Source organism: Scedosporium apiospermum, assembly GCF_000732125.1.
Source record: "Scedosporium apiospermum strain IHEM 14462 chromosome Unknown SEQ_SAPIO_0118, whole genome shotgun sequence".
NCBI lineage: Eukaryota > Fungi > Ascomycota > Sordariomycetes > Microascales > Microascaceae > Scedosporium > Scedosporium apiospermum.
Window position 1 is genome coordinate 19,429 of NW_015971819.1, and position 23,442 is coordinate 42,870.

Consider the following 23,442-nt stretch of genomic DNA (forward strand, 5'->3'; position numbering starts at 1 on the left):
GTATGCGGAGAATGCGAGAGCTGAAGTACTTTACAGCCTTATTTACAGATCGTGCTAAGCGCTGGATTCAGCTCACGGGCCCGGAAGTTCCCGTACTGTTCGTCTCACGTCCCGAGTCATTGCCTGAATCGAGACAAGAGCAAGAACACGGATGAAGGCAGCCAGATCATACCGCCGTTTCTATAAATGGGCCGGCCTGGCCGGTTCCTGTAGACATCCCGCCTGTAGAGACACCAGCATCTGCACAGATAATCAAACCTCAGGCGTCAACTTTCCATCTTCCGGGCCTCCACCCACCCCCTATTCGTTTCAAAATGCCTAGTCTCACATTCCTCGGACTCGGAAACATGGGCGCCGCGCTTGCCCAGACATGTGCCAAAGTTTGTGTGTCGCGGCCTGGAATCGCACCCAAGACCGGCAGTTGCCGCTGGTGCCACCTTCGAAACCGATATCACCACTGCTGTAGCCAAGGACAATTTTGTTGTCATCTGTCTCTTGGCCAACGACGCTCTCAGCAAACTCCGGATAACCTTTCCTAAGGTCGCCCTTGTCGGAAAGACAATTGTCAATTTTGGCAACGGTTCTGCCGGGGCCTCTGCCATGGATGCTACCGTTCGAGCCAAGGGTGCCAGCCGATCTGGTGCCCATTTCAACTGAAAGGCCAAGGCCCTATCCATGTGCACTTTCCTGAAATTGTGGGAATATACTCTGCAATGATTCGGGAGGTTGCCCGTTAAAAGTCCGTCCGCAACCGCCGTGTTGTTTAGGCAGATGTGTAGGCGCCTCCGTATTGACTATTGCTCGGTGTCTCGAATAACAATATCCGTAAGCTCCGTGTGGCTACCAGTCTCCGGACCATTGAGTAGTCTAAATCCTGCTAGCCTGTGGCGTATGCTTGAAACCAAGGACCCGACACTCTGCGTTCTGAAGAACATCAACGTCACGATTGCCATTCCCAAAGTCGCGATTTGGTCGAAATCCCACAATGACGACCCCGTCAACGGTACCAGGGATCCGATCTTCCCCAGCGCAACCGAGAAGAAAATGATCTGCATCATGGTGAAGACGACAATCCTCACAACCCGAGACCAATAAGCCGTCGTCCGGTATGGATATGTCTCACTCAGCCTCTCCCCGCGGATCAGAGAAAAGAAAGTCAGTACAAGCAACATGACATACACCGGGATCACCAACTCCACGGTGTACGCATACGGCTCCCCAATAAGCGTGATAACAAATCCATGGATCAAGAACCCCGAGAATTTCCACGCCCAACTTCGCTTCGTCCTCGGAAAGATTTCCAGCTCAGGTTCCACCCCATCCTTCTGCCACGACAGCCTCGACGTTGGTCCAAAGATCATCAACGCCGAAAATAGCACGAACACCGCGGCGCTCATCTGTGGATCAATTTTACATCGTACCAACCTGATAAAGACATCACCCAGCGCCATCAGTGGGTACAGCAGCGCCATGGCCATCTCCGCATCCAGCGCATCTGCCGACTCTTGACTGCCCCACCAGGGCAGAGAAAAGTACTCCGAACCCTCACCCGCCGCGTCTCTTTCTCTCCGTTCCTCACTCGGCGCGCATTTGGAGTGCCATATCGAGGAGAATGCTGCCACATAAGCAGTCACCAACCACGCAAGATACGTACCGGGACCATAGAACCCCGAGACGACGTCTACGGGACCGGCGGTGGCGTTTTCTTTCTCGGCAAAAGACAGACAGCGCCCGGAGACATCACTATTGTGAAGACTTTCGATGAGGTCGAGGTCGGGCATGTAGCTGAACTCGGACGCCGCTTGGAGGCCAAACATGAGACAGGAGAGCCAGTTGGTTGGGTTCCAGAGGGTGGGAGTCAGCGAGAGGAAAAGCCAGATGATGCAGAGGGCTGAGGCGGTGTAGAGCAGTTTATAGCTGTATTGGGGCGTTAGTAAATGTCGGTTTAGAACGGACGGTTGATGGCACATACAACTGCCAACCCCATATCAAGAATATCATCACCCAGTCGTAGACAATCCTGTCTCTCATGTCGAGTCTTATGGGAGAAAATGCTCACGGGTGTACGAAGGAGCGAAGGGGAGGATGGGCAGAGAGAAACGAGCAATAGAGATAATCAGAAGGTTTAGGAAGGGAGGAAATACTTTTAGTCGTTTCCAGTGCTGGCAGGGTTGGGGTTGAACGACATCAAAAAGATCAATTTGTTACCCCACCGCGGGTAAGGCTGACAGTGAAGGGAATTGGTTAAAAGAACTGGTCCGTGGGCGAAGCAGGTGTGAGTGCTGCCTGGGGCTGAAAAGCCACCCCTGGCATCCCATCTTAAGCCTCCAATCACCAGATAGGAATGAGTTATTAGCGCCCTGGACTCGTCTACTTTTCCCCTTTTTTGCATTTGATAGATATTGATTTCAATGATTGCATTCTGGGAATGATAGACATTACTTCGGCGAAACCAGCGGTGTGCGGTACTAGATTGACATTGCGCCTAGAAAATGCCCTCACCAAGCACACATATATAGGACTTCCACCTTAACGGATCGTCCAGAGGCGAAGAAACGTATGCAAATTTCGCCAAGTCACAAGGTGGACTTGGATGACACCCAAATTCATTGGCCGGGATCGTCAGCCAAAGTCAGCGAATTTTTAATCCTATATAATTTGTTCAAATCTGTTGATAGTAAGGGTCGCCCGCTTATATACATACGATTTCATAAATATATATTTTATAATAATATATTGAAACGGGGTAGTGTAGCACTACCCGCTCACCACATACACAAAAGGAAATAGGTGTAGTCAGTAGTCAATGGTCAGTAATGTTTTCCTGCAGAAGCAGCTGCAGTACTCCAGCAGGAATGGACAGATGTCGGATCCGTTGATCAATGGGAATAACACCAGAACACCCAAGAAAGGGACCTCTGAATAGGGCGAGGTGATATAAATCTTTACTACTAGTTATATCTATCTAATATTATTATTAAGCTAGTGTTAGGATTGTAATATGCTATTAAAGAACATTTAAATCTCTAAGCCATAGAAAACTGAGATGAGACTATCCCCAAGACTTTTCGAGAATATACCCATATTATTTATTATCAACACTTTGGCCAGTCGAGCCTAGGATAGCGTGCAGGAAATATCTCTATATAGCTCTTCTAATCGAGTGTATATTTTCGGAGGAGGCGAGCCAGCGTGTCGAATTGATTTCTTTCTAAAAGATGCAAGTACGCTAACTCCGGATCTGTCGAGGTGGTAGATATGTTGGCCGGAGTGGTACCGGGGGAGAACTTCTGCTAATAAGTCGCATCAACGAATACGTTTCAGCCCAAGGCCCTTTCAACATCCACAGCCGCGAGCTTAACCCACAAAATGGAACCTCGCTATATATATGGGCGAAAATATTGGGGTCGTTTCGACGAACAAAATCTTTCACTCACAATTGTCAAACCTCGACCCGACCGACCTTCACAACCTCAGCCTCCCCCAGTGCCACGCCAGAAAACAGAAGAGAAGTAGAACTCGAGTTACGATTTCAGAAAAGGACCACAGGAGCTGGGAAGATTGGACTGTGCGGCATTGTCAACCCAGTCGTCAGAAAATAGAAATATCAGGTTGAGGTCTTGCATCATTCCATTTCATATGTATGACAAGTTATCAATCTTGTGGTTCAAAGGCTTGCTCCAAGGTAATTCGAGTATCGCCCATCTGATGCCAATGTGAGAATAGGACTAAAAATGAATGTTGACTTAATACGGAGACGGTGTTGAAGTGGACGTGGTGTCCGGTTGTATGGCCGGCACCGGAACTACTCGAATGTTCACCTCGGAGGTGGGTGCTTGGAAACATATTCTTGCCAATTTCTCATAATTAGAGATTCGACTCTAGCTTCTTTTGCACAGCATAGCCTCCGGTAAGGACCTGTCGAGTATATTGGGATATGGGATGGCCTGTATCTTAAAGATGAAGCAGATGATTGGATTGAGGATGATCCTGATTTTGATTCTTACGTTGAACTCTAAATTGTCCTTCTCCTGGCCCCACAATGCCTCCCCCTGGGAAGAGACCGTGTTCTGATGCGAAGTAGGTAAAGCTTACCTGATGGGCTTGGGTCGTCGACATCGTGGTCTGCCAGCAAAAAACTATACTTTACCCAACAAGGCGAACGAGTTGGACTTGATGTGCATAACTAGGACTGAATCTGAGTTGAATCTGGTCACTAATCTACATGGCAAAGGCTGTCATTCTTGAATGGTCAGCTTCCTTTGTGGCCGATACCATCTACCCATCGCCCGCCCCGCTTACGGTTAGTAATAACGCCGAGCTATTCATCTTTGCAAAAGCGTCGGCTTGGGCGAGCTGGGCTGTAGCACCCGCGATCTCTTGAATAACGGGTCCGTCTCTTTCTCCGGGCTCCCACATTCGGCGCAAGCTTACACACACACACCACGACTCACCCTCCTACATGTTGTGGTTGCTCGATAGATTTTCGACGCAGGCCTTGTTGCGCTGAGTTACCCCGCCCAGCGCAGTGGAAAAATAGTGCTCGCTTTCTCAATGTCTGCGGCGATAACCTTCCGGAGCCGGGGCAGGGCATTGGCAGTCCGGTCGTACTAACCGGGATCTTTTGCAAAACGAGCCTAGAAGTCAGCGGATACGAAATCAGGAAAGAGAGAAAAAAAAAAAAAAAAAAAAAAAAAAAAAAAGAAAAGGAATGAAAAGCACCAGAAATAAGAAAACCCAGCTGAAGAGAGTTTGGGACCACTAGGCCAGCTGTAAAGGGAACCAACAGGAGCTGCTCCCATGGTTTGAGGATCGCCTCTTGGAACGACCATGAATGGCTAGTCCTACTGGAGAATTACCTTTGACCATTAAACGCGTCAAGAGAAGCTAGCTTAGGAACACTTATACACTTCAGTCTAATATTCCCTTCGCAACGGTAAAAACCACTTACTCGAGATGTGCCTGAGCAACTTCGAACGAATTTTCACTAATACAGAATACGGGCCATCTTCTCAAATGGGGTCGTGTTGGTGACTTTGGCTGGGAAACTATCCCGACCATACCATTCCCGCCGCTCGTGTTAGATACGGATCATGCGCGCTGGTTCTTGGTTTCTGCCTAAACCAATCGGTTGGCGATGATGCTGCATGCAACCTATCCGAGGATCCGTTAATATCGGCCAGTGAGATTTTGTGGCGCAATTTACGAGCTTGCTTCCTCCAGCCGAAATTGGGTCCTGGATAATATATTCGTTCGGTGGCACTGTGGCAGTGATGGAAAATGGCAAAAGCTGCCGTTAAACTCGTCATAGAGGACATCAGTCATCATCACCAGCAGCTGGCATTGCCTTGCATATCCACCAATTTCAAGGGGGTTTCCCTGTTGCCCGTAATAATTCCCCAATTCCCCAATGCCACGCATTGTAATCTATTCGATCTTTCTCCTCTCAGGTTCTCGAGCAAGATATGAGTGGTCCGTGAATACAAAATAATCATTCCTTCCTCGATTAGGCATGAACTTGATCATAGTGATGCATGATCTGGCCGTCGCGAGCACTCCGTCAACCCCCCAACGACGCAGTTCGAGACAGCACAATGCTGCGTTCACAATCCGCCGGATTCTTGGCATATATTCATCTCGGCTCCAGGGCGATCTCCCTGCTCTTCGAGCTCGGTATTCTCGGCTTCCTCATATATATCAGCACCGCGAAGAACTATACCGCTGGCCTCTATTATGCCGCTGTAAGTGTACTTTGATGTCGCTATAGAAAAGGGGAAAAAAATGCAGTCGCGCAAGAGGTAGCTAACCATCCTCTAATAGGTTATCTGCCCGACCGTGCTTAACATGCTTCAGGTGATAGCACTGGCTGATCGTCGCCGCCGACTGCCCCAATTTCGTCCAGCCTTTGTCGTCCTCCTAGATATCATCATCCTTCTGTTTATAATTGCCGTGATCGTGTATTACTATATCCCCGATATGAGTTATGCTGAGAGGCACTCTAACAAGTCTCTACCTCCCTTGATTGCGGACAAGGCGTTCTACTTAATATGCGCATTGCCGTGAGTGCTAGCCCTGGCTTCTTCTTATTCCCTCCCTTCGTGTGTTCCCAGGCTAAGAGAACATAAAAGTGTCGTTCAATTATTTGTTACTGTTGTCTCTATGACTGACTGCTGTCTTCGAGACCCCCCTAGAACTTCTGAGGTCAGATCACGTCACGTTCAATAGAACAATAGTTAACCATGTCACTCCATTCTTCTTGCAGAACGAATAAGCACCAGGAAGGCAGCTCGGGGAGATTTTGCCCGAATCGAGTGAAGACGAGATCGCGACGGAAAACAAAATTGAGAACAACACTAATAATTATTCCATACAGACCTAATAGTCTCCGGCCTAGATCCTCAAGTTGGGAGTCTAGCATTCGAAGAAACCCAATCGTAAGAAACCTTTTTCTCGCGGCGGTATGAAGGAGTTGAGATACAATCCGTAAAATGGTCTTATGTACTCCAATCATACGTGTGGCCAAAACGATGACCAATCCACATCCTTGTAAGCATCGACCGGCGTTGCCCTTAGTGCCATGAACATTTCAACAAAGATCATAATACGAGCAATAGTATAAGTAACGTATGCCGTGTCCGCCACTACTCTGAACAGCCATTTCCTCGCCCATGTCTTTTTCTTTGCCTCGAGTGACCAAATCCAGAGGAGGTTAAAACTGAAGTCGAACCACGGCCGCGTGGAAATTACGGGCACCAGACCCCCAATGACCATTACTACTAGCAGAGTGACGCTGCTGATCCGCCAGATGATGCGTTCCGTATTGGTAGGGAACTCGTATGACCAACTAGTCAGATGGATCATGGCGTGAACGACCGAGACAACCCATACAATTGTTGCCTCTTTACCGGTCGGCGGAGGAGGGGAGTAATCGTTCGGTATCCGGACTAAGGGTCGCTTCTCAAGTCCACCAAAATGACGAAGGGATGGGAGCCTACTCCAACCCTGCCATACGGGTTTCTCGACGAAGTCCATCGGTGTGTCGCAATAAGGCTCCTTCGCAGCATCTCCAGCGCCAAGGAGAAGTTCGGATATCGTCCAATCGACCCTGATGACAGTGGGTTCGGCTACGTTTTGGGGCTTGCTGGACCAGAAATATGCTGTTGCTAAGGTTGGGATAATGAACGCAGCAGTAAACACCTCTAAAGGAGTTATAGGAAGATGTTGGGCCTTCCGGGCGATGATATGAACAAGAAGCCAACCGGCCTGTAGGAATGCCACTCCTTTCGCGAAGCGGTCCGCCTTGCTTCTATCCCAGATCTCGCCTTTAGAGATAGAGGGAGGCTTGATAAGTCCCTTCACGCACAGGTAGTGTATCGAGGTCGCGTTGATTGGAAACGGAGGAAAATCGGGAGCTTGGAGGATGAAGCCACCGGCGTTGGCATAGAAGGCGTGGACCCTGGTCCAGCCTAGATACCCAAGACGATGCATCTCAGCGACAGAGAGGTTGGCCGCATTCCACTGCATGATGGCGAACAAGGTCAGGACCTCGGGTGCGCAAACAGCCAGCGCTGCCCACCGAGATTTTCGAAGAATGACTGTCCATTCACTGTCGCCTTTGGCTTGGACATTGTGGTGTAGCACGGTCCAAACACAGACGAAGAGGGCGAGGATATTCGTCCACAGGATGTCGATCGTTCCTCTACCGTCGGGGGACGGTGCCCATCCGATTTTGTCGGATGACATCGTGTCGAGAGAGTTGGTGTTAGCGTAGAACGTCCATTGCAGCTTATCCGCGGGGAAGACTAGATATTAGGTATCAAAGATTCAAAAGAGACGGGAAACACCTAGTTTAAGAGCCAGACAGGGGAGGAAAAAAAAGAGAGTTCAATGGAATTTGACCCTTGCATATCCAGGTCAAGCACTGAGAACCTGAGATGTCGGTTTGGGCGTGGTTGGCTGCAAATGATTGGCGCAGTTGGCGCCTGGTTGTTTCAGCGGCTGCAGGGCCTGCTTTAGCATTCAATCAAATTGATCTTATTGCTGTTTTGGTGCGCTGTTTATCCGGGCATTTCCCAGCAGCTCTTCTGGGCCTCCCCTCCGCAAATTTCGTTTCCATTGGGTTATTTTCGAAGCAAAGTCACACACCATGCGATGGCCGACGCAAATTTCGACATTGTTATTGTGGGAGCGGGTATTGCGGGCTGCACCCTGGCGCGAGCCCTTGCCCGACAGGGCCGCCGCATTCTCATTTTAGAGCGCAGTCTCGAGCAACCAGACCGCATTTCTGGTGAGCTCCTCCAGCCCGGTGGCGTGTGTGGCCTGAAGGATCTTGGTTTGGAGGACTGCTTGGAGGGAATTGAAGCCACACCTGTCAAAGGATTTCATCTATACTGGAAGCATGAACAAGCAACGTTTTGGTTCTGCTCTCCCGCTATCGCAAATGGCTCGGAAGTAGAGACTGGGAGGAGCTTTCACCATGGTCGATTGGTCGCCAACCTTCGGAGTGCGATTCGCGAAGACCCAACAGTTACTTTGATAGAGGCTACGGCATGCGAAATACTGCGTGATGATCCAACGGGACGCGTGATTGGGATCAAGTGTTCAAAGGGTAATGGTGACTTGGTTCAAAAGGTTTGACACCTCCATTCCCCAGGTGCTGATGATGATGTTTCTGCACGAGAACGGAGGGTACTGATCTCGACCGCACCCCCGAGGAATAGTATTTCGGAGACCTGGTCGTTCTTGCGGATGGCCGGTATTCCAACTTTCGCAGTCAATTCTCGCCTTACAAACCCAAGGCGAACTCCAGATTTTGGGGCCTTGAACTCTTAGATGCCCAGCTTCCCCTTCGGGACTACGCCCACAGCGTCTTGGGCTCGGGCCCTCCGCTATTACTTTACCAGCTTGGGAACAGGGAGACACGTATCTTGATTGATATCTTTAACAGAGACTTTGCCCATTTGGGAGACCAGTCGGCGGTCAAGTCATACATCCTGGAACGAGTCCTGCCCACTCTTCCAGCCGAGATTCAGGACAATCTTCGAGTTGCCGTCAATAATGGTCGTCTCCGCAGCATGGCCAATTCCTGGATGCCAGCGAGGAGGACTCGTGTGTCAGGGCTCGTCATGCTTGGCGACTGCGCGAACATGCGCCACCCGATGACGGGGTCTGGGATGACTGTTGCGATCAAGGATGCCATTCTTCTCGCTGACCTTCTTCGGGTGGACATTGTCCCAGATCTTCGTGATAGCGCACTTGTCCTTAAGCAGCTGGAGGCCTTTCACTGGAAACGGAAAAGGCACAGCGCGACTCTCAATATCCTCGCTCATTGCCTCTACCACCTTTTCGCTTCAGAAGGTATTGAGTTTCACACCCACCATTTCCAGTCCCCAAACGAACAGAAATGCGACACACAAGCTTACCACTTAAGTTCTAGTCAAGAGCCTCGAGATCATGCAACGGGGGTTCATCCAGTTTATCCAAGGCGGCCCCAAGAACTTCGCACAGCCTGTGGCTCTTATGGGGGGCATTATTGAAAAGCCTTTTCTTCTCTTTTACTACTTCTTCCGGATCGCCATCTTTAGCATATCGACACATCTGAGAAGCGCGCGGATTCTAGACTTCCCACTTGCCGTATGCCAATCACTAAGTGTTCTTTTCCACGCAGTCGCAATTATAGTTCCAGCTATCTTGGACGAGTTGCGGACATGAAGAAGATCAATTGATGTTAGTGGCCCCAGCTGTCAGTTGGGTCATATTCTCCATTGCCATCCGATATTGTCTCTGCTTGGTGCCACATGTCTTAGCTCGGCACGTTCCATTGACACACGCTGAGGGTAATGGACTTGGGAAGATTTAACATTGTCTGTCATGTCATAATGGTACATTCAATTCATGGGGGCTAGTAGCCCAAGACTTCTTTCAGGATGACATAAAAGTTTGTGTCGCTTGAAACACAACGATGATATCCTCCCCAGCCGAATTGCAGTATTTATAGTCCTGCTCCTCCACCAGCGGGGCCCCGCGCTTCTCGGAGACTCTCCACAGGTGTATCAGGGCCTCAAGCTGCATTTCAACCTCGACCTCGTCATCAAGTTAAGGTTCTAGGGGATCGGGGGGGATGTGAGACTTTAATTTCTGGTTGCGCCTAGGTCCTTGGCTATCAGCCTTTCCATGGCGGCGCTTGGAGCGGTGTTTCTTGCCAGTCTTAAGTGTGGATGAACTCACAGGAAGGCAGTACTTACAGGGTTACCTTGTGTGATCGACATGCAGCTTACAGCGAGTAGAGGACTCATCGATTCATTTTTGGATACGAAATGCACAGTAACCAATCAATATGCCGTCCCGTGTCCAACCTAACTCGAACCCCTCCTTTCTCTAAGACCCTAGATCTCACTCATCCAATCTTTGCATTTAGCGCTACAACGCACTTCGGAGCTCAGCTAGTTGACGACCATCCCGTGACTGAACGTGGAGCGGAAGGCCACTAGAGCATTCGGCGAGTTCTCGGAGGGAGAAGCATATGTCTCGTAGCATCGGGAGCGCCAGATGATCAATTCATATTGATGTTCCTCATTTGCATCCAACTAAACCCCGAGGCACCGCTTAACCGACTAAATCCCCACACATCAACCCGACATAACCAGCCCCGCGACTTCGCTCTAGCTAGGCCCGGCACTGAGCCGACTAAAGTCCGCTACGAACTTCACATCACTCATCGAAGCTCCGAGATACCTTTGACTGGGGAAGGTCCCGCTAAGGAGGGATGGCTGGCGTCGGCATGTGTAGAAGCGAGAGAAACGTTTGTAATTTACTTGTTAATGAGGACTCACGAAGCTCTTCCGCCCTTCGGCAAGAATGTATGAACAAACCATTCCCGTGGAATCGACGATTTGGTCACCATGGGAGACATCATCCCGACGAAATGGAATTCGACTTCGAAAAGATTGCGAGTGACCTTTCTCCGTCCCTACATCGGTGGTTGCGACTTGCTCAACAATGTATCAAACTTGAGAAGAGCCAAGAGGCCTACTTCGGCTTCCGCCCGGTTCCTCAGACCACCGCTATCAGCGAGCTCGCGTCGTTGGTCTTGGATAAAAGGGATAGCGCCTAGTCTACTAGGTTGGCTGAGGCAATGACAGCAGAGAGGCAATGATAGTAGACCGATCTGTGGTTGATCACTGGAGTAGCAAACAGCGTTAGAATAATTGACCCCTGGAATTTCAGGCTGAAACCAAGAAGCCTGGGAATTCGGTATCTGCCCACGAAAGAATTTTCCGCCCCCAATTTCACACAGCGTTCCGCCCATGAAATCAGCTGTTAGATTCGTCCAATAAATATTAGATTAGCAGCGACTATGCATCCGTCTGGCTTGATGCGCCTCTGACATCCTCGCTATTCTATGGCGGCCTTGACTGTCTTGGGGTTAGTCTGTACCACGCGAGAGGTGGAAACCCCCTCAACACGAAGGACACGAGCTCACTAATGCGATGCACTGGCGAGCAGTTGCTAGCTCCTGCCAGTGGCTGGCCTACTCCTGAGTGCCGTCTGCCATAGTTCTGTGCCTTGCTGGTGGGGCTCCTTCTCCGCTGTCATCCCAAGCCCGACGCCGATTGGGCCGGTCATATTAAGATGTTCATCTCACAAGTTCCCGACGGGCTTTTCTTGGCGGATGCTGGTTGGCTCGAAGACCAAATCTTTTCATTACCCCTTTCCTCTCACACCACGCCATCCGTTGGTGGCTGTACGACCTTGCCCAGACCGCACCTCCCTGCAGCCAAGCGAAGGATTCAGGTCCATCCTCCCCTCCCTGCTCTCTTCGCCCATGGCAGTGTAGTTGGTAACTTCGGAATCTTTCGTGTTTGCTTGTTGTTCTTGGCTCAGCTTGCCGATGCCGACTTGGAGAAGCTCGTCCGCGGTGCCTCAAGCTCTCGTCCTCGGACCCACGTGATTCGGCCTCTCCCCTTTCGCCCTTTTTCATACTACTTTTTTAAATCCTTTTTGATCGACGAAAGAGGAGAAGAGTAATGACCACTGTGGCGGGAACACGAAGCGGGTAAATGGAGGTAAATGTAGCCCACATGTTGGACGGTCCAGCCTCAATTTAGACACGGAAGGAGAAGGACACTTGGACTTGAATTGATCCTTCTTTTATTTAGTCAGGAAGGCGCGACTTAATGCTTGGCCAAGGAGCATGGATTGTCACATTGGCTATCCGATCTCCTTCTGATAATTTTCGCTTTTCTCCAATCCCCAACGTCTTTCAGTCTTTCATTAATTCTCTTTTCCATTTTTGCTTCTTTTTTCTTTTCTTTTTCTTCTCCCCCTCTCGTTTTTAATTCTGAGCCATTCTTTTTATCCCTCCCTCTCCCTACGATGCTCCCCGACTTCGTGCGATGATGGTAGCATTCAAATGGCCTCTCCCGAGGACTTTTACTCGCCTGCTCATTGTCGCTGCCCTCCTCGTCTTCGGTCTGTCCGTCCATCTCCTCATCCAGAGTACCTATGTCCGCCATAATCCCCAGCAACTCCTAGCGACGCCGCCCATCGTCGTCCACGGTAAAAAGATCCACGAGGCCCCGAAACCCGAATACCCCCTCGAACCCTTCCCCGACTCGCCGCTCCAAGCGCCCGAAAATCAAACCGACATCGAGCGACCATGGCTTGCTGCCATCCTCAGTACCGCCGACGAGGTTGACCACCGAATGCTGATCCGCTCCACCTGGATGCGCTTGTACCGTAACGTCCCCTACGATACCATGTTCATCATTGCCAATCCCGAGCCGAAATGGAAAGAGAGCATCATCTACGAGAATCGAACCTTCGGCGATATTGTCATCCTCGACAAGATACCTGACGACGACGTCACGGCGCATACGATCAAGACCTTCGAATTCTACAAATGGCTCCTTGGCAGCGGTCGAAGATACGAGTTTGTCACGAAGCTCGACGCCGATATTTGGCTCAATGCCCGCGGGTTTTACGACAGGTTCTTGGCCCCTAGGATATCCAAATGGGATGGTCCCGCGAAGGCCACCGTCAAGCAGACTGTTATAGGAGAGCTATTCTATGATAAAAAATCCGATCTAGTGTACCCGCATCATTCCATGTACACATTGACCTGGGACATGGTCGAACTCCTGGCCAGGCTACAGGACAAGTTCCATCTTGTTACCGGCGAAGATATGGCCATTTCCCTTCTGCTGTTGAGGGACAAACAGAGACCGACCTTTGTGAACTTTAGGGGGAGGGAAAAATTCGACTTTGACGAGGACGATGCCAGGGGCGATGGCACCGCGTGGGCCAGAGAACATACCCAAGTAGACGCGATAAAGCACGCCGTCACCGATGAGGCTATAGCTATACGGAACCTTAAGGACAGCAATAGCTGGCAGAGGGTTGCCGCTTGCTTCGACGAGAAGGGCATCAGAGGTAGGCCCGAGATGACAGTGGCCGAGAAGTCACCGTCCATCTTCATGCGCATAGGAGACCTCTGGCACCGGTTTTGGCCTAACACGCGTTTCCGGACCATCCCGGAGTCATTATTCAAGCAGGATAATGGGATATGGATATGTGATGGGCTATGGAATATGGGGGTGATGAGGGACGGTACCTATCACGACCTCTGATGCAACTTGGTTGAGGAGGACGTCCTGTTTGAATAACGTCAGGTTGTTACATTTGTTACATTGATCGGCATCTTTTAACGTTTTCATGTATCGGAAATAGGCTTTACTGGCAGGTTTGTATTTTTTGGAAGTCGGGGAATAGCCACTTCCCGGCCGCGAACTACAGGAAGAATAATACTCATAATTAATCGCTGCTCGTTATCGTTGGCGCCGACCATGCCCTTGTGCGAAGTTTAGTATTCCAATGTCCTCATCCCGCCGGTAGTGCGGAAGATATTATCACCTGAGCTGTCAATACAACGGGAGGGCCCTCGGTCTCTCGATCGACCCCCTCGGCCCTCGCTCTCGTCTTCAACCCCGGCTTTGAGTTCGAGAGAGCCCCGACTTGCAACGTCATCAAGCATTATCTCCAAACCTACACGGCATTGGCTTCAAGCGAGAGATGAAGTCAATCGTGTCATGCATTCCGGGTAACCTGACGTGATTCATGAAAGGCCTCTCGATGCCCCCGTCAGAGTCCGAGTAGAAACCAGGCGCTCTTGCCATGCGCAGATTCCAGCAATCTTGCCGTCAACAAGCCATATTGATATCTCATAGTTCCCAGGCTCCATTTCTCTCCCACAATAGCACAGAAGCCCCCAAGTGACAGATATTATTCCAAAGATTTGACTTCGTTACAATGCCTACAACCCGAGCGCACAAGCCCGCATATGGGCGTCGGCTCATGATGAACATCATTGAGGAACGGGCCTCCAAGGAGCCGAACCGACCGTGGATCCTGGTTCCTCGGACGTCCGATCCCAAGGATGGATGGAAGAATATAACGTATGGAGGGGGCGCCAAGGCGATTAATCGCGTCGCTCACAGGGTTTTGGACATGGCTGGTCAGCCGCAACCCGGAGAGTTCCCCACCATCGCGTATATTGGGCCAAATGATATTCGCTACATCATATTCATGTTTGGAGCCATCAAGGCTGGATGCCAGGTCTGGCTACCTCCTTATGACTTCCTTATGGCCCTTCTAAATAGTGGGAGAGCTAACACCGTGATTATAGGCGTTGTTCATCCCACCTAGGAATTCGCATGAGGGACAGATGAATTTGTTCGAGAAAACAAACTGCAATGTCATCTGCTTCGACGTTGGCTTCAAAGCAACAGTTCAGCCGTGGCTACAAGAACGAGACATGAAAGCCATCATGGCTACCTCGGTAGATCAATGGTTCCCAAGCGAGGATATCCCAGTTTTCCCGTACAAGAGGAACTTTGATGAGGGCAGGTGGGATCCCTTCGTCATCCTTCACATGAGCGGGAGTACGGGACTCCCTAAGCCCATCATTTGTCGTCAGGGAATGCTTGCGATTAGCGATGCGTGCCATGAACTGCCAGAGTGGAATGGAACGAGGATGTGGTTGCAAGCTTGGTCGGATGTCTGCAACCTATTCTATGTTCCGAGTAAGTGCATGGCAAACCTCAAATTGTCTTATGAATAGAGGCTAACACGAGGGAATCAAGTGCCTTTATTCCACGCGGCCGGGTTATACGTAACTTTGATCTCTACATTGTATTGGGACAAGTTGGTTGCGTTCCCAGTACCCACGAAACCTCTCACACCGGATACTGTTCTGGAATGTCTTGCAGCTTCCAAGGCCGATGCTGTTCTGCTCCCGCCTATCATTCTTGAGGAGATCAGTCAATCAGCAGAGAGCACCAAAGCACTCGCCAAGGCCAAGATGGTGGCTCTTGTTGGTGGTGAGTGACAACGCGGGATGATTCCGTTCTCGGTAGCACTAACCCAAGGTTAGGAAATCTTGCCCAAGAGCCTGGTGATAAGCTTGTCCAAAACGGGGTCAGGTTGGAGAACTTGATATCCGCCACAGAGTTAATGTTCATTCGCTACAGAGCCGCTAGTACTCGGCTACTAACAACTCAAATACAGGTTCACTCCGTTCCCAATTTATAAGCAGCCAGACCCAAAGATGTGGCATTGGTTCATCGTCAACTCCGAGATATTCGGCTGCGAATGGCGCCCGACCTCGTCAAACCCAAACGTTTTCGAGCAGGTCATCGTTCGTAAGAGCAAGGATCCGGGCTTACAAGGGTTCTTTTACACATTCCCCGAGCTGCAGGAATACAGCACCAAGGACTTGTACAAGAAACATCCGACTCTTCCGGACACCTGGCTGTACCAGGGCCGTGCCGATGACATTATTGTCTTTTCCAACGGCGAGAAGCTCAACCCCGTTAGCATCGAAGGCATCGTCATGGGCCATCCGGACGTCAAAGGAGCCATCGTCGTTGGGACAAACAAGTTTCAACCTGCCCTGATCATTGAGCCTCGAAAATTCCCGCGGACGGGTGCAGAAGCTAAGGAGTTGATCGACTCGGTCTGGCCATCGGTCGTGAAGGCTAACCTCGAAACTGTTGCACATGGCCAAATCGGCCGTCAATTCGTCGCCTTATCTAATCCGAAGAAGCCCTTTATGAGAACGGAAAAGGGCAGCATTCGAAGACCCGACACGTTGAAGTTGTACAAAGACGAAATTGATGTGATTTATGACAAGGCTGGGCAGAATGTTCCTGTCGAAGGTGTTAAGATTGATCTCAGCTCCGAAGATGCCTTGACCCGCTCTTTGATCGAGCTGTTCAATACGGGCTCGATGTTACTCAAGCCTGATACCGACTTCTTCCAGGCCGGTGTCGACTCGATGCAAGTCATCTATGCCTCCCGATTGCTTCGATCTGCATTCAAGGCCGCTGGTATTAATGTTGCGGCCGCGGCGGTTGCAACCCGTGTCATCTATGGGAACCCGACACCCCGAAAACTTGGCCGATACCTGTATTCCTTGGTTAGCAGTGGTCAAAACGAGGAGCGGAAGCTAGAGCACGAGGCCAATGCTATGCAAGCGCTACTCGACAAGTATACCAGAGACCTACCTCCGATGACTACCGGGAAACCTCCGCCGGAAAACAACCACCAGACAATCTTGCTCACTGGCTCCACCGGCGCCCTGGGATCCTACTTGCTGGACTACATGTGTCGCTGCCCTAACGTGAAGCGGGTCATTTGCCTAAATCGTGCGGAAAATGACCGTGAGAGACAGACGGAAGTGAGTTCGGTCCGTGGACTATCGACGAACTTTGACAAGGTCGATTTCCTGCGCGCAGACATGGGTCGATCTGATCTTGGGTTGCGCGCCAAGGACTATGATCGGATCCGGGATTCCGTTGACCGCATAATCCACAACCAGTGGCCCGTCAACTTCAACATGCCGGTAGAATCCTTCGAGCCGCATATACGAGGAGTGCGTCACCTCGTGGACTTGAGTGCCAAGGCACGCAAGCAGGTCTTGATTACGTTTATCTCTTCCATTGGCTCTGTGGATGGGTGGAAAGAGCCCTATCCGGGGCCGGAGAAGTCCATCAAGGACTTCTCTATCAGCTCAACCGGGTACGGAATGTCCAAGCATGTCAGTAGTCTTCTGCTAGAGAAGGCGACGGAGAAATCTGGAATTCCCACCGAGGTGATTCGTGTCGGCCAGATTGGAGGTCCGGAGTCTAATGAGGGAATGTGGAACAAGCACGAGTGGCTTCCTTCCATCATTGCGAGCTCCGCTTACCTAGGGATGCTGCCCAAGGACTTGGGCACCATGGATACCGTCGATTGGACGCCTATCGAAGGCATTGCGAATATGATTCTTGAACTGTCAGGAATCAATAAGCCAGTGCCACTTAAGGAAGCGAATGGATACTTCCATGGCGTCAATCCTTCGGTCACAAAATGGGGCAGCCTCGCGCCGGCCGTCAAAGAATTTTATGGTGATCGAATCAAGAGACTCGTACCGTTCTCGGAATGGATCGATGCATTGGAGAAGAGCCAGGAGAAATCAGAAGATGTTACCAAGAATCCTGCCGTCAAGCTCCTTGACTCGTATCGGAGAATGCGCGGAGAAGGCACTGCCGAGCAGCGCCATGTAGACATGGATACGTCGAGGACGACAAGATGCAGCAAGACGATGAGGAACATGGGGCCCGTCACCCCGGATCTGATGAAACATTGGTGTGGCCAATGGGGATTTTAAAAGTTAAAAACCTCACTTTTTTTTTGGATGTGGTCTTGAATAGAAACCATACGAACCAAGATGCTCGAGTGCTCACGAATAACTATCATTAACCAGGAGAGACAATATTGCAGAGTTATGGTCTTGAATCATTGATGCATGCTCAGTACACATTATAGTCTAGTCTATTGTGAAGTGCAAGGGTATCAATTATTAACGACTACAGTAGGATCACATCCAAGTCTTCTACCCTTTCCGCGTCTCTCAATTTTCAATGTTCTCCTGGGAATCCCTTGAGACCAAAGTCATTGTGGTCTGGAAGAATCTCGAAGTGACCTCCTCAGCAGTACCGTCATCACCGAGAGTAACAACAAAATCGTCAATCGAATTAAAGCCATAGCTAACCCGTTCAAACATGAACCAAGTCTGGCAACTTATCTGTGGGATGAAGGGAAGGCTGGCATCGACGGCAGCAAAATCCCCAGCATCTCCGATGTAGAAGACGGCACGCCAACCCGACTGGTTTTCGGCCGAGAGGCGGGTGGTGTACAGGCGGATGCTGATGGGAGCGTTGATCTCCACGGCTTTATCGATACCAAGGTACTTGCCGTAATTTTCGACAACGCTGACACCGCGAGAAACCCAATTAGAGACAACAAGACCGGCGCCATCGTCGACGGAGAGAGTGATGGTAGAGTTGGTCTCCTCATCAACGTATTGACCAACAAGCCTCTCCCCTGCTTCAGCCTTAGCAGCGTAATCAAGGGCCGGAATGAGGGCCTCCACAATCTTCGGAGTTCCGAAAAACACGACTTCGCTGCTGGCCTCCGGCCCTCCAGTGAGAAAGGTGAGGACGATGTCATAGTCAGGGATGAGAGCAAAGATGGCATGGTAGGGGCCGATATCGCCGGACTTTGTGTACAAGTCGATGACACGACCGTCTGAAGTCAAGTTCTTGACGCGTATAATCTCCCAGGGATTTCCCACGGACATTCCAAGTGAAGCGGTGTGCTCGGTTGGCTTCATCCACTTTCGGGTCTCGACGCCGCTGAGCAGCTCGTGGTTGAGGATAGCCTCGCCGAACTTGATCAAGTCTTCAGTATTAGAATAAAAGCCACCAGCACTACGATAGGATTAGCGCTGCTTTCTCAAAATTTTGCGGAGAAGAAGCTAGTGACTTACGGGTTATAGACACCGAAATCAAAAGACCACCAGGGATCCTCGGCCAGGGTAGAGTCTACGTTGTCGCCCTCGGGTTTCTCTCCGGGCGACGTGCTGTTCATGCCAAGTGGGTTGAGGATTGTGTCTTTAATGTGGGAAGCGAAGGTTTTATTGGTCACTTTCTCCACAACAAAGCTGAGTATCGGAAAACCGACGTTCGAGTACATGGGTGTGGTGAAAGGCGCCCAAGTTGGCCTATGCTTGCCATACTTGGCTAGGAGGTCTGCTCTTGTTATTAGTATTCATCACAGATGCGATTTATAGAGAAGTGAACCTACCATCTTTCGTGCAGGGAGTGCTGTCTCCGAAACCTGAGCACCCAGGGATGGAGTCATTACCTAAGACAGGCAGTCCAAGAGACGCTACGTCTACGCCAAAGTTCGCGATGTCCTGGGCCACTACTCATCGGTTACTCTCAAGTCTTGGATAGGGGCCAGGAACGTACGGCCAGCACTTACTGTCATAAGCGAAACCGCCCATATGATTGCTGAGACTCAAGAGAGTGACATTGTCCCAGGAGATGGTTGTGAGCTCGTTAACGTCTTCTTGCTGGTCTTGAAGATTCATCAGCTCCGGGAGGTACTTGGTAACTGGGTCATTGATGTCAACACCAGCCTCGCGCAGGATGGCGAGCGGTGCGAACAGTTTAGACACACTTCCAACCCTATACACTGTCTTGGACGTGACGTTTGTCGTTCCATTTTGACCTCGAATTCCGGGGGTATGGTGGATGTCGAGAAGAGGTACATCTTCGTGGATTGACTTTATCGTCAGCGAGGCGGCGCTGTTATTGTATCCTGAGACATATCCGTGGAACAGTTCCGTGATTTTCTGAACAGCTTCAGACACAATACGATTCGAGCTAGGGTTCTTGGGCGCTGGGAGCGTCTGGCCGAGAGGAGGGCAGTGGAATGGTCTCGCTGCATCCACCGATTCCACACTTAGGCCCAGGAGGGCACCAAGGACCGCAACCGATGTGACGGGCTTCATCCTGATTCTTTGGCGAAAGGAAAATTACTGAATACACAAGGAGCCGCAAGAACTGGGACAGGAGGATGTTTGAGACGAGGCGGCTTGATTAACGGAATTACTAGACTAGATGGGCGAGATAGGGAGACTTGGTATTAGATTTATAACCGAACCTGAGGTCCTCATCTACAGAGATGATCTTTCCTTAAGAAAACTAAGACGCCAATCCAACCCTGTAATCTAGGCAGATGCTTGGGGCATGGCATCTCGACGCATAGTCGATTCATTGAATTTTTCTGAGAAGTAGGATGGGCATCGCGTACGCGTGGAAGTATGTCGTGGGCTTGTGGCTTGGCAGAGTTGGGTTTGTCCGCGATGCAGAGATGTTGGCATCAGTCCTATGTCGTCGCGACCCAAGATTGACCTCGCGAAGATTTGTAAGTTATTATCAGGGTCACTTCGTTTACGTCGGTTGTGCGAACTATTCACTCGTAAATATCGTATTTGGCTTTCAAGTCAAGCCATCCCAGCCACTGCTTCGTCAGAGTTCGCTGGCGAGTCGCTTGCCGATGATCCCGAACTGTGCGCCACAACCGCGTCGCCCCGCGTCTTGGCCTCTTTAGTGTACACGCTGTTCCATAGCTGTTGGGGCTCACAAAGCAAGCATAGACTCGGCATTAAAAAGTTCCACTTAGTTAACAGGGAATAGCTTGGAACTTTTCCGCTGTTCACCATCGGGTTTCCTATGGGAATGTGTTGGGTCCGTGTCTGTTTTGATCAACACTAGAGAACAGTCCCTGATTGGTTAGGTCCCTGCTCCTCAGCATTGTGACATAGAATCTGCATAACCCTGAAATGCCACTCTGATATTAAGTACTAGACTGAATTTGCAGACCAGATTAGACGTTCCTGGCGAACTTTGTGCGTCCACACTTTCCTATAACTGCCTGGAGGGAAATGTTGGCGATGAGGGAGTGGGCCCTCAAATTACTACGTGCGTGCCTGGCGAAATCTCACTTGACAGTTGAACGTGTGAGCCCGGCGATCATCGAAGCTTACCAGGGTGCGAAGCGGCACGGGAGAACTCTGTCTGACCGCCGCTTTCTCCAACAGGGACAAGACGTCAGTACTGCTCGGGAAGTAATTTACACCGGGGCGGGAATGCGACGAATACGGTCCAAGAACATTACTAATTACTCCGGCCGACGAGTCGGGCTCGGCGCTTCTCGGAGGATACTGAGTCGCGTCGCCAATCTCGCTGAAAGATAACTGATGTAAAATGGACGGTTTAGTTTTGTCGGTTCGGTCTCTTGATTGGGAAGGCAACAATAGATGTTCCTGCATTTTGAATCTATCTGAGCCACGGTCCTAATTATTTCGACTTTCATTCACTCTGGCACAGACATCGATCCTCCAATTTTTTGGAATTTCCTTCCACTCTTCTATTTGTATCTGAGCGATTCTCTCAGCCATGAGTCCCATGACATGCAGATAACCTTTCCAACCCGTCTAATATAAAATCAACTTCAAAAAGTCAGCCCCTCCGTCTACCGCCTGTGGGTGGAGGAAATGGCCGGGGCGATACTACGGCCGGTCCCAATAATAAGACTATCTTCTTCGCTCGAGTCCCATCCTTCACGGTTATCCTTGGGCACCCGGACGAAAAGGACATCAAGGGCAATGGCAACGATGGCAACGGCGAATCCAAAGTAGAGGGCTGCCCGAAAGCCGCGAATCTGGTCATGCGTGTTCCGGGAGATTTGGCCATCGATCGTCCCCGAGACTCCAATGCCAAGACTGTTTCCATACAGATTAAGGGTCCCGATGAGGCTTCCTGCAACCCCTTGGTACTTCCGACCAACGCTGTTACTAACAATAAGCTGAGCAGCAACATAGACGAAATCCGGACTGAGACAAGACAGCACGATCGCTGGGAATGCTTGCGCCCAGTAAGTCTGCTGCACCGGCATCGTGGCGACGAGCATGTTGGCCACGACGAGAACGCCGATACCCATTGCCATGATCCATTGCGCAGCAAGTCGTGGAAGGAGCCAGGCAGCGAGAAAGACGGAAAGGGGGCCGACGACCAAGAAGGGTGTATACCCAACTGCAGTTTCCAACACCGACCAGTGCCGCTGCGTCTGTAACCAGGTGATCGTGTACCATTGCGAAATGGCGAAGGACATGTAACTCAGCGTAACGACGAGCACCAGAGCCGAAAAGCTGGGCGTCTTGAAGATGAAGAGCGGCATTACGGGCTCCTTGGCGAAGTTGCCCTCCCATATGAGGAATAAACCGAAAAGGAGAATGGACACAATGAGACAAGTGATTTCAGCAGGCCCCTTCCAACCCGATGAAGGTGCTTGGCTAGTTTCTTGTTAGTGACGATAGCATGAGTACGGATATCTCTCGAACGGCTCACTTACTTCCACGCAAAGCTGAATAGGATCAGACTTCCCAAGCCGAGAATTGCTCCCACGTAGTCGATCTTTCCCCCCTTATCTAGAGGCTCGTCTTTGGGCATAGAAAAGAAAATTCCGGCCAATGTAACGGCTTGAGATGCGGCGCTGAAGGAGAGGCGTAGACTGTTAATTCAAGACGCGGCGAAGGGAAAAGTTGGCTTGGGATTAATAAATGTCAGGCACTCACAGAAAAATGAAAAGCCATCTCCAATGCGTTCTCTCAAGAAAGATACCCGTTAATAGAGCGCCAAAGAAGCCGCCAATTGGAGCCGATGCTCCGAAGCAACCCATGGCAATGTTTCTCCAATGGCCGGGAGGAATCATGACGGTGATGATGGCGACGGCGTTCGGCATTAAAATCCCACCGCCCACGCCTGTCAACGCTCTGGCGGCAACGAATGCCATATGGTTATCGCAAAAAGCATTTACCAGAGAAAAGAGCGTGAAGATGGCGCCTCCAATAAGGAGCGTCGTTTGGTGGCCATAGATGGTGCCGAACCTTCCACTGATCAAGACGAATGCGCCCTGCGTCAAGCTGCATTAAGCAGGCAATCATGTCAGCCAATACAGATCATCCGACATTCGAACATTATCACAGGGACGTACGAATACGCTGCAGCGAGCCAATTGGCTTGGCCAGGCCCGGCCTCTCTGCCTAGCTTTTCGCTGAAATCAAACCCTCCAGCTACTGTTGTGAAGTTGGAAATAAACTACGCTCAACAATGGTTAGTTTACGATGGCTTTGGATAAGCTAGCGAAGAGAGAGACATGACCGACTTGAATAAAGTTGACACACATGACGAGGCCAATCACGACGACCCTCTTCGTTCGGCTTACTCCGTGGAACGGAGCAAGACCAAATTCACGTGGAGGATCGATGGTTCGTCCGGCAGTGGGCTCCGCGTGGACCGCTTGCAGAGATGGTGGGTGAAAAACAGTTGAAATGGATTTTCCATCGTGGGCAGGATCCGGCAGCTCCGTGAGCTCAATTGTTGTGACTTGGGTTGTGGACATGATGGATTTATGGCACGTTATTAGGCTAAAGCTTGCGTTTGAAGAGATTGGCCCTCAACAAGAGGACGTTTATTGACAAGAGTAAAACTG

General features: G+C 50.5%; 6 protein-coding genes and 2 pseudogenes across 6 annotated transcripts; 4 read left to right on the forward strand and 4 right to left on the reverse strand.

The window, feature by feature from the left end:
* Positions 1–794: 794 nt before the first annotated feature.
* On the reverse strand, positions 795–2,031 carry SAPIO_CDS8056 (uncharacterized protein; the record flags this gene model as incomplete). Its single annotated transcript, XM_016789776.1, has 2 exons — positions 795–1,917; positions 1,973–2,031. 2 exons carry the CDS (start codon positions 2,029–2,031, stop codon positions 795–797), a joined length of 1,182 nt encoding a protein of 393 aa, XP_016640575.1.
* A 3,563-nt stretch (positions 2,032–5,594) lies between these two features.
* SAPIO_CDS8057 (uncharacterized protein) lies at positions 5,595–5,920 on the forward strand (the record flags this gene model as incomplete). The annotated part of the gene is made up of 2 exons (XM_016789777.1): positions 5,595–5,741; positions 5,861–5,920. The coding sequence occupies 2 exons, from the start codon at positions 5,595–5,597 to the stop codon at positions 5,918–5,920; spliced, it is 207 nt and encodes a 68-aa protein (XP_016640576.1).
* Positions 5,921–6,507: 587 nt separating this feature from the next.
* SAPIO_CDS8058 lies at positions 6,508–7,743 on the reverse strand (annotated as a pseudogene; the record flags this gene model as incomplete).
* Positions 7,744–8,151: 408 nt separating this feature from the next.
* Positions 8,152–10,107, forward strand: SAPIO_CDS8059 (uncharacterized protein; the record flags this gene model as incomplete). Its single annotated transcript, XM_016789778.1, has 4 exons — positions 8,152–8,631; positions 8,721–9,357; positions 9,431–9,633; positions 10,015–10,107. The coding sequence occupies 4 exons, from the start codon at positions 8,152–8,154 to the stop codon at positions 10,105–10,107; spliced, it is 1,413 nt and encodes a 470-aa protein (XP_016640577.1).
* Positions 10,108–12,398: 2,291 nt separating this feature from the next.
* On the forward strand, positions 12,399–13,628 carry SAPIO_CDS8060 (annotated as a pseudogene; the record flags this gene model as incomplete).
* A 679-nt stretch (positions 13,629–14,307) lies between these two features.
* Positions 14,308–17,707, forward strand: SAPIO_CDS8061 (uncharacterized protein; the record flags this gene model as incomplete). The annotated part of the gene is made up of 5 exons (XM_016789779.1): positions 14,308–14,613; positions 14,684–15,080; positions 15,267–15,377; positions 15,431–15,479; positions 15,565–17,707. 5 exons carry the CDS (start codon positions 14,308–14,310, stop codon positions 17,705–17,707), a joined length of 3,006 nt encoding a protein of 1,001 aa, XP_016640578.1.
* Positions 17,708–17,950: 243 nt separating this feature from the next.
* SAPIO_CDS8062 (uncharacterized protein) lies at positions 17,951–19,897 on the reverse strand (the record flags this gene model as incomplete). Its single annotated transcript, XM_016789780.1, has 3 exons — positions 17,951–18,809; positions 18,869–19,121; positions 19,366–19,897. 3 exons carry the CDS (start codon positions 19,895–19,897, stop codon positions 17,951–17,953), a joined length of 1,644 nt encoding a protein of 547 aa, XP_016640579.1.
* Positions 19,898–21,423: 1,526 nt separating this feature from the next.
* On the reverse strand, positions 21,424–23,352 carry SAPIO_CDS8063 (Uncharacterized protein; the record flags this gene model as incomplete). The annotated part of the gene is made up of 5 exons (XM_016789781.1): positions 21,424–22,243; positions 22,303–22,461; positions 22,526–22,873; positions 22,945–23,048; positions 23,176–23,352. 5 exons carry the CDS (start codon positions 23,350–23,352, stop codon positions 21,424–21,426), a joined length of 1,608 nt encoding a protein of 535 aa, XP_016640580.1.
* Positions 23,353–23,442: the final 90 nt, after the last annotated feature.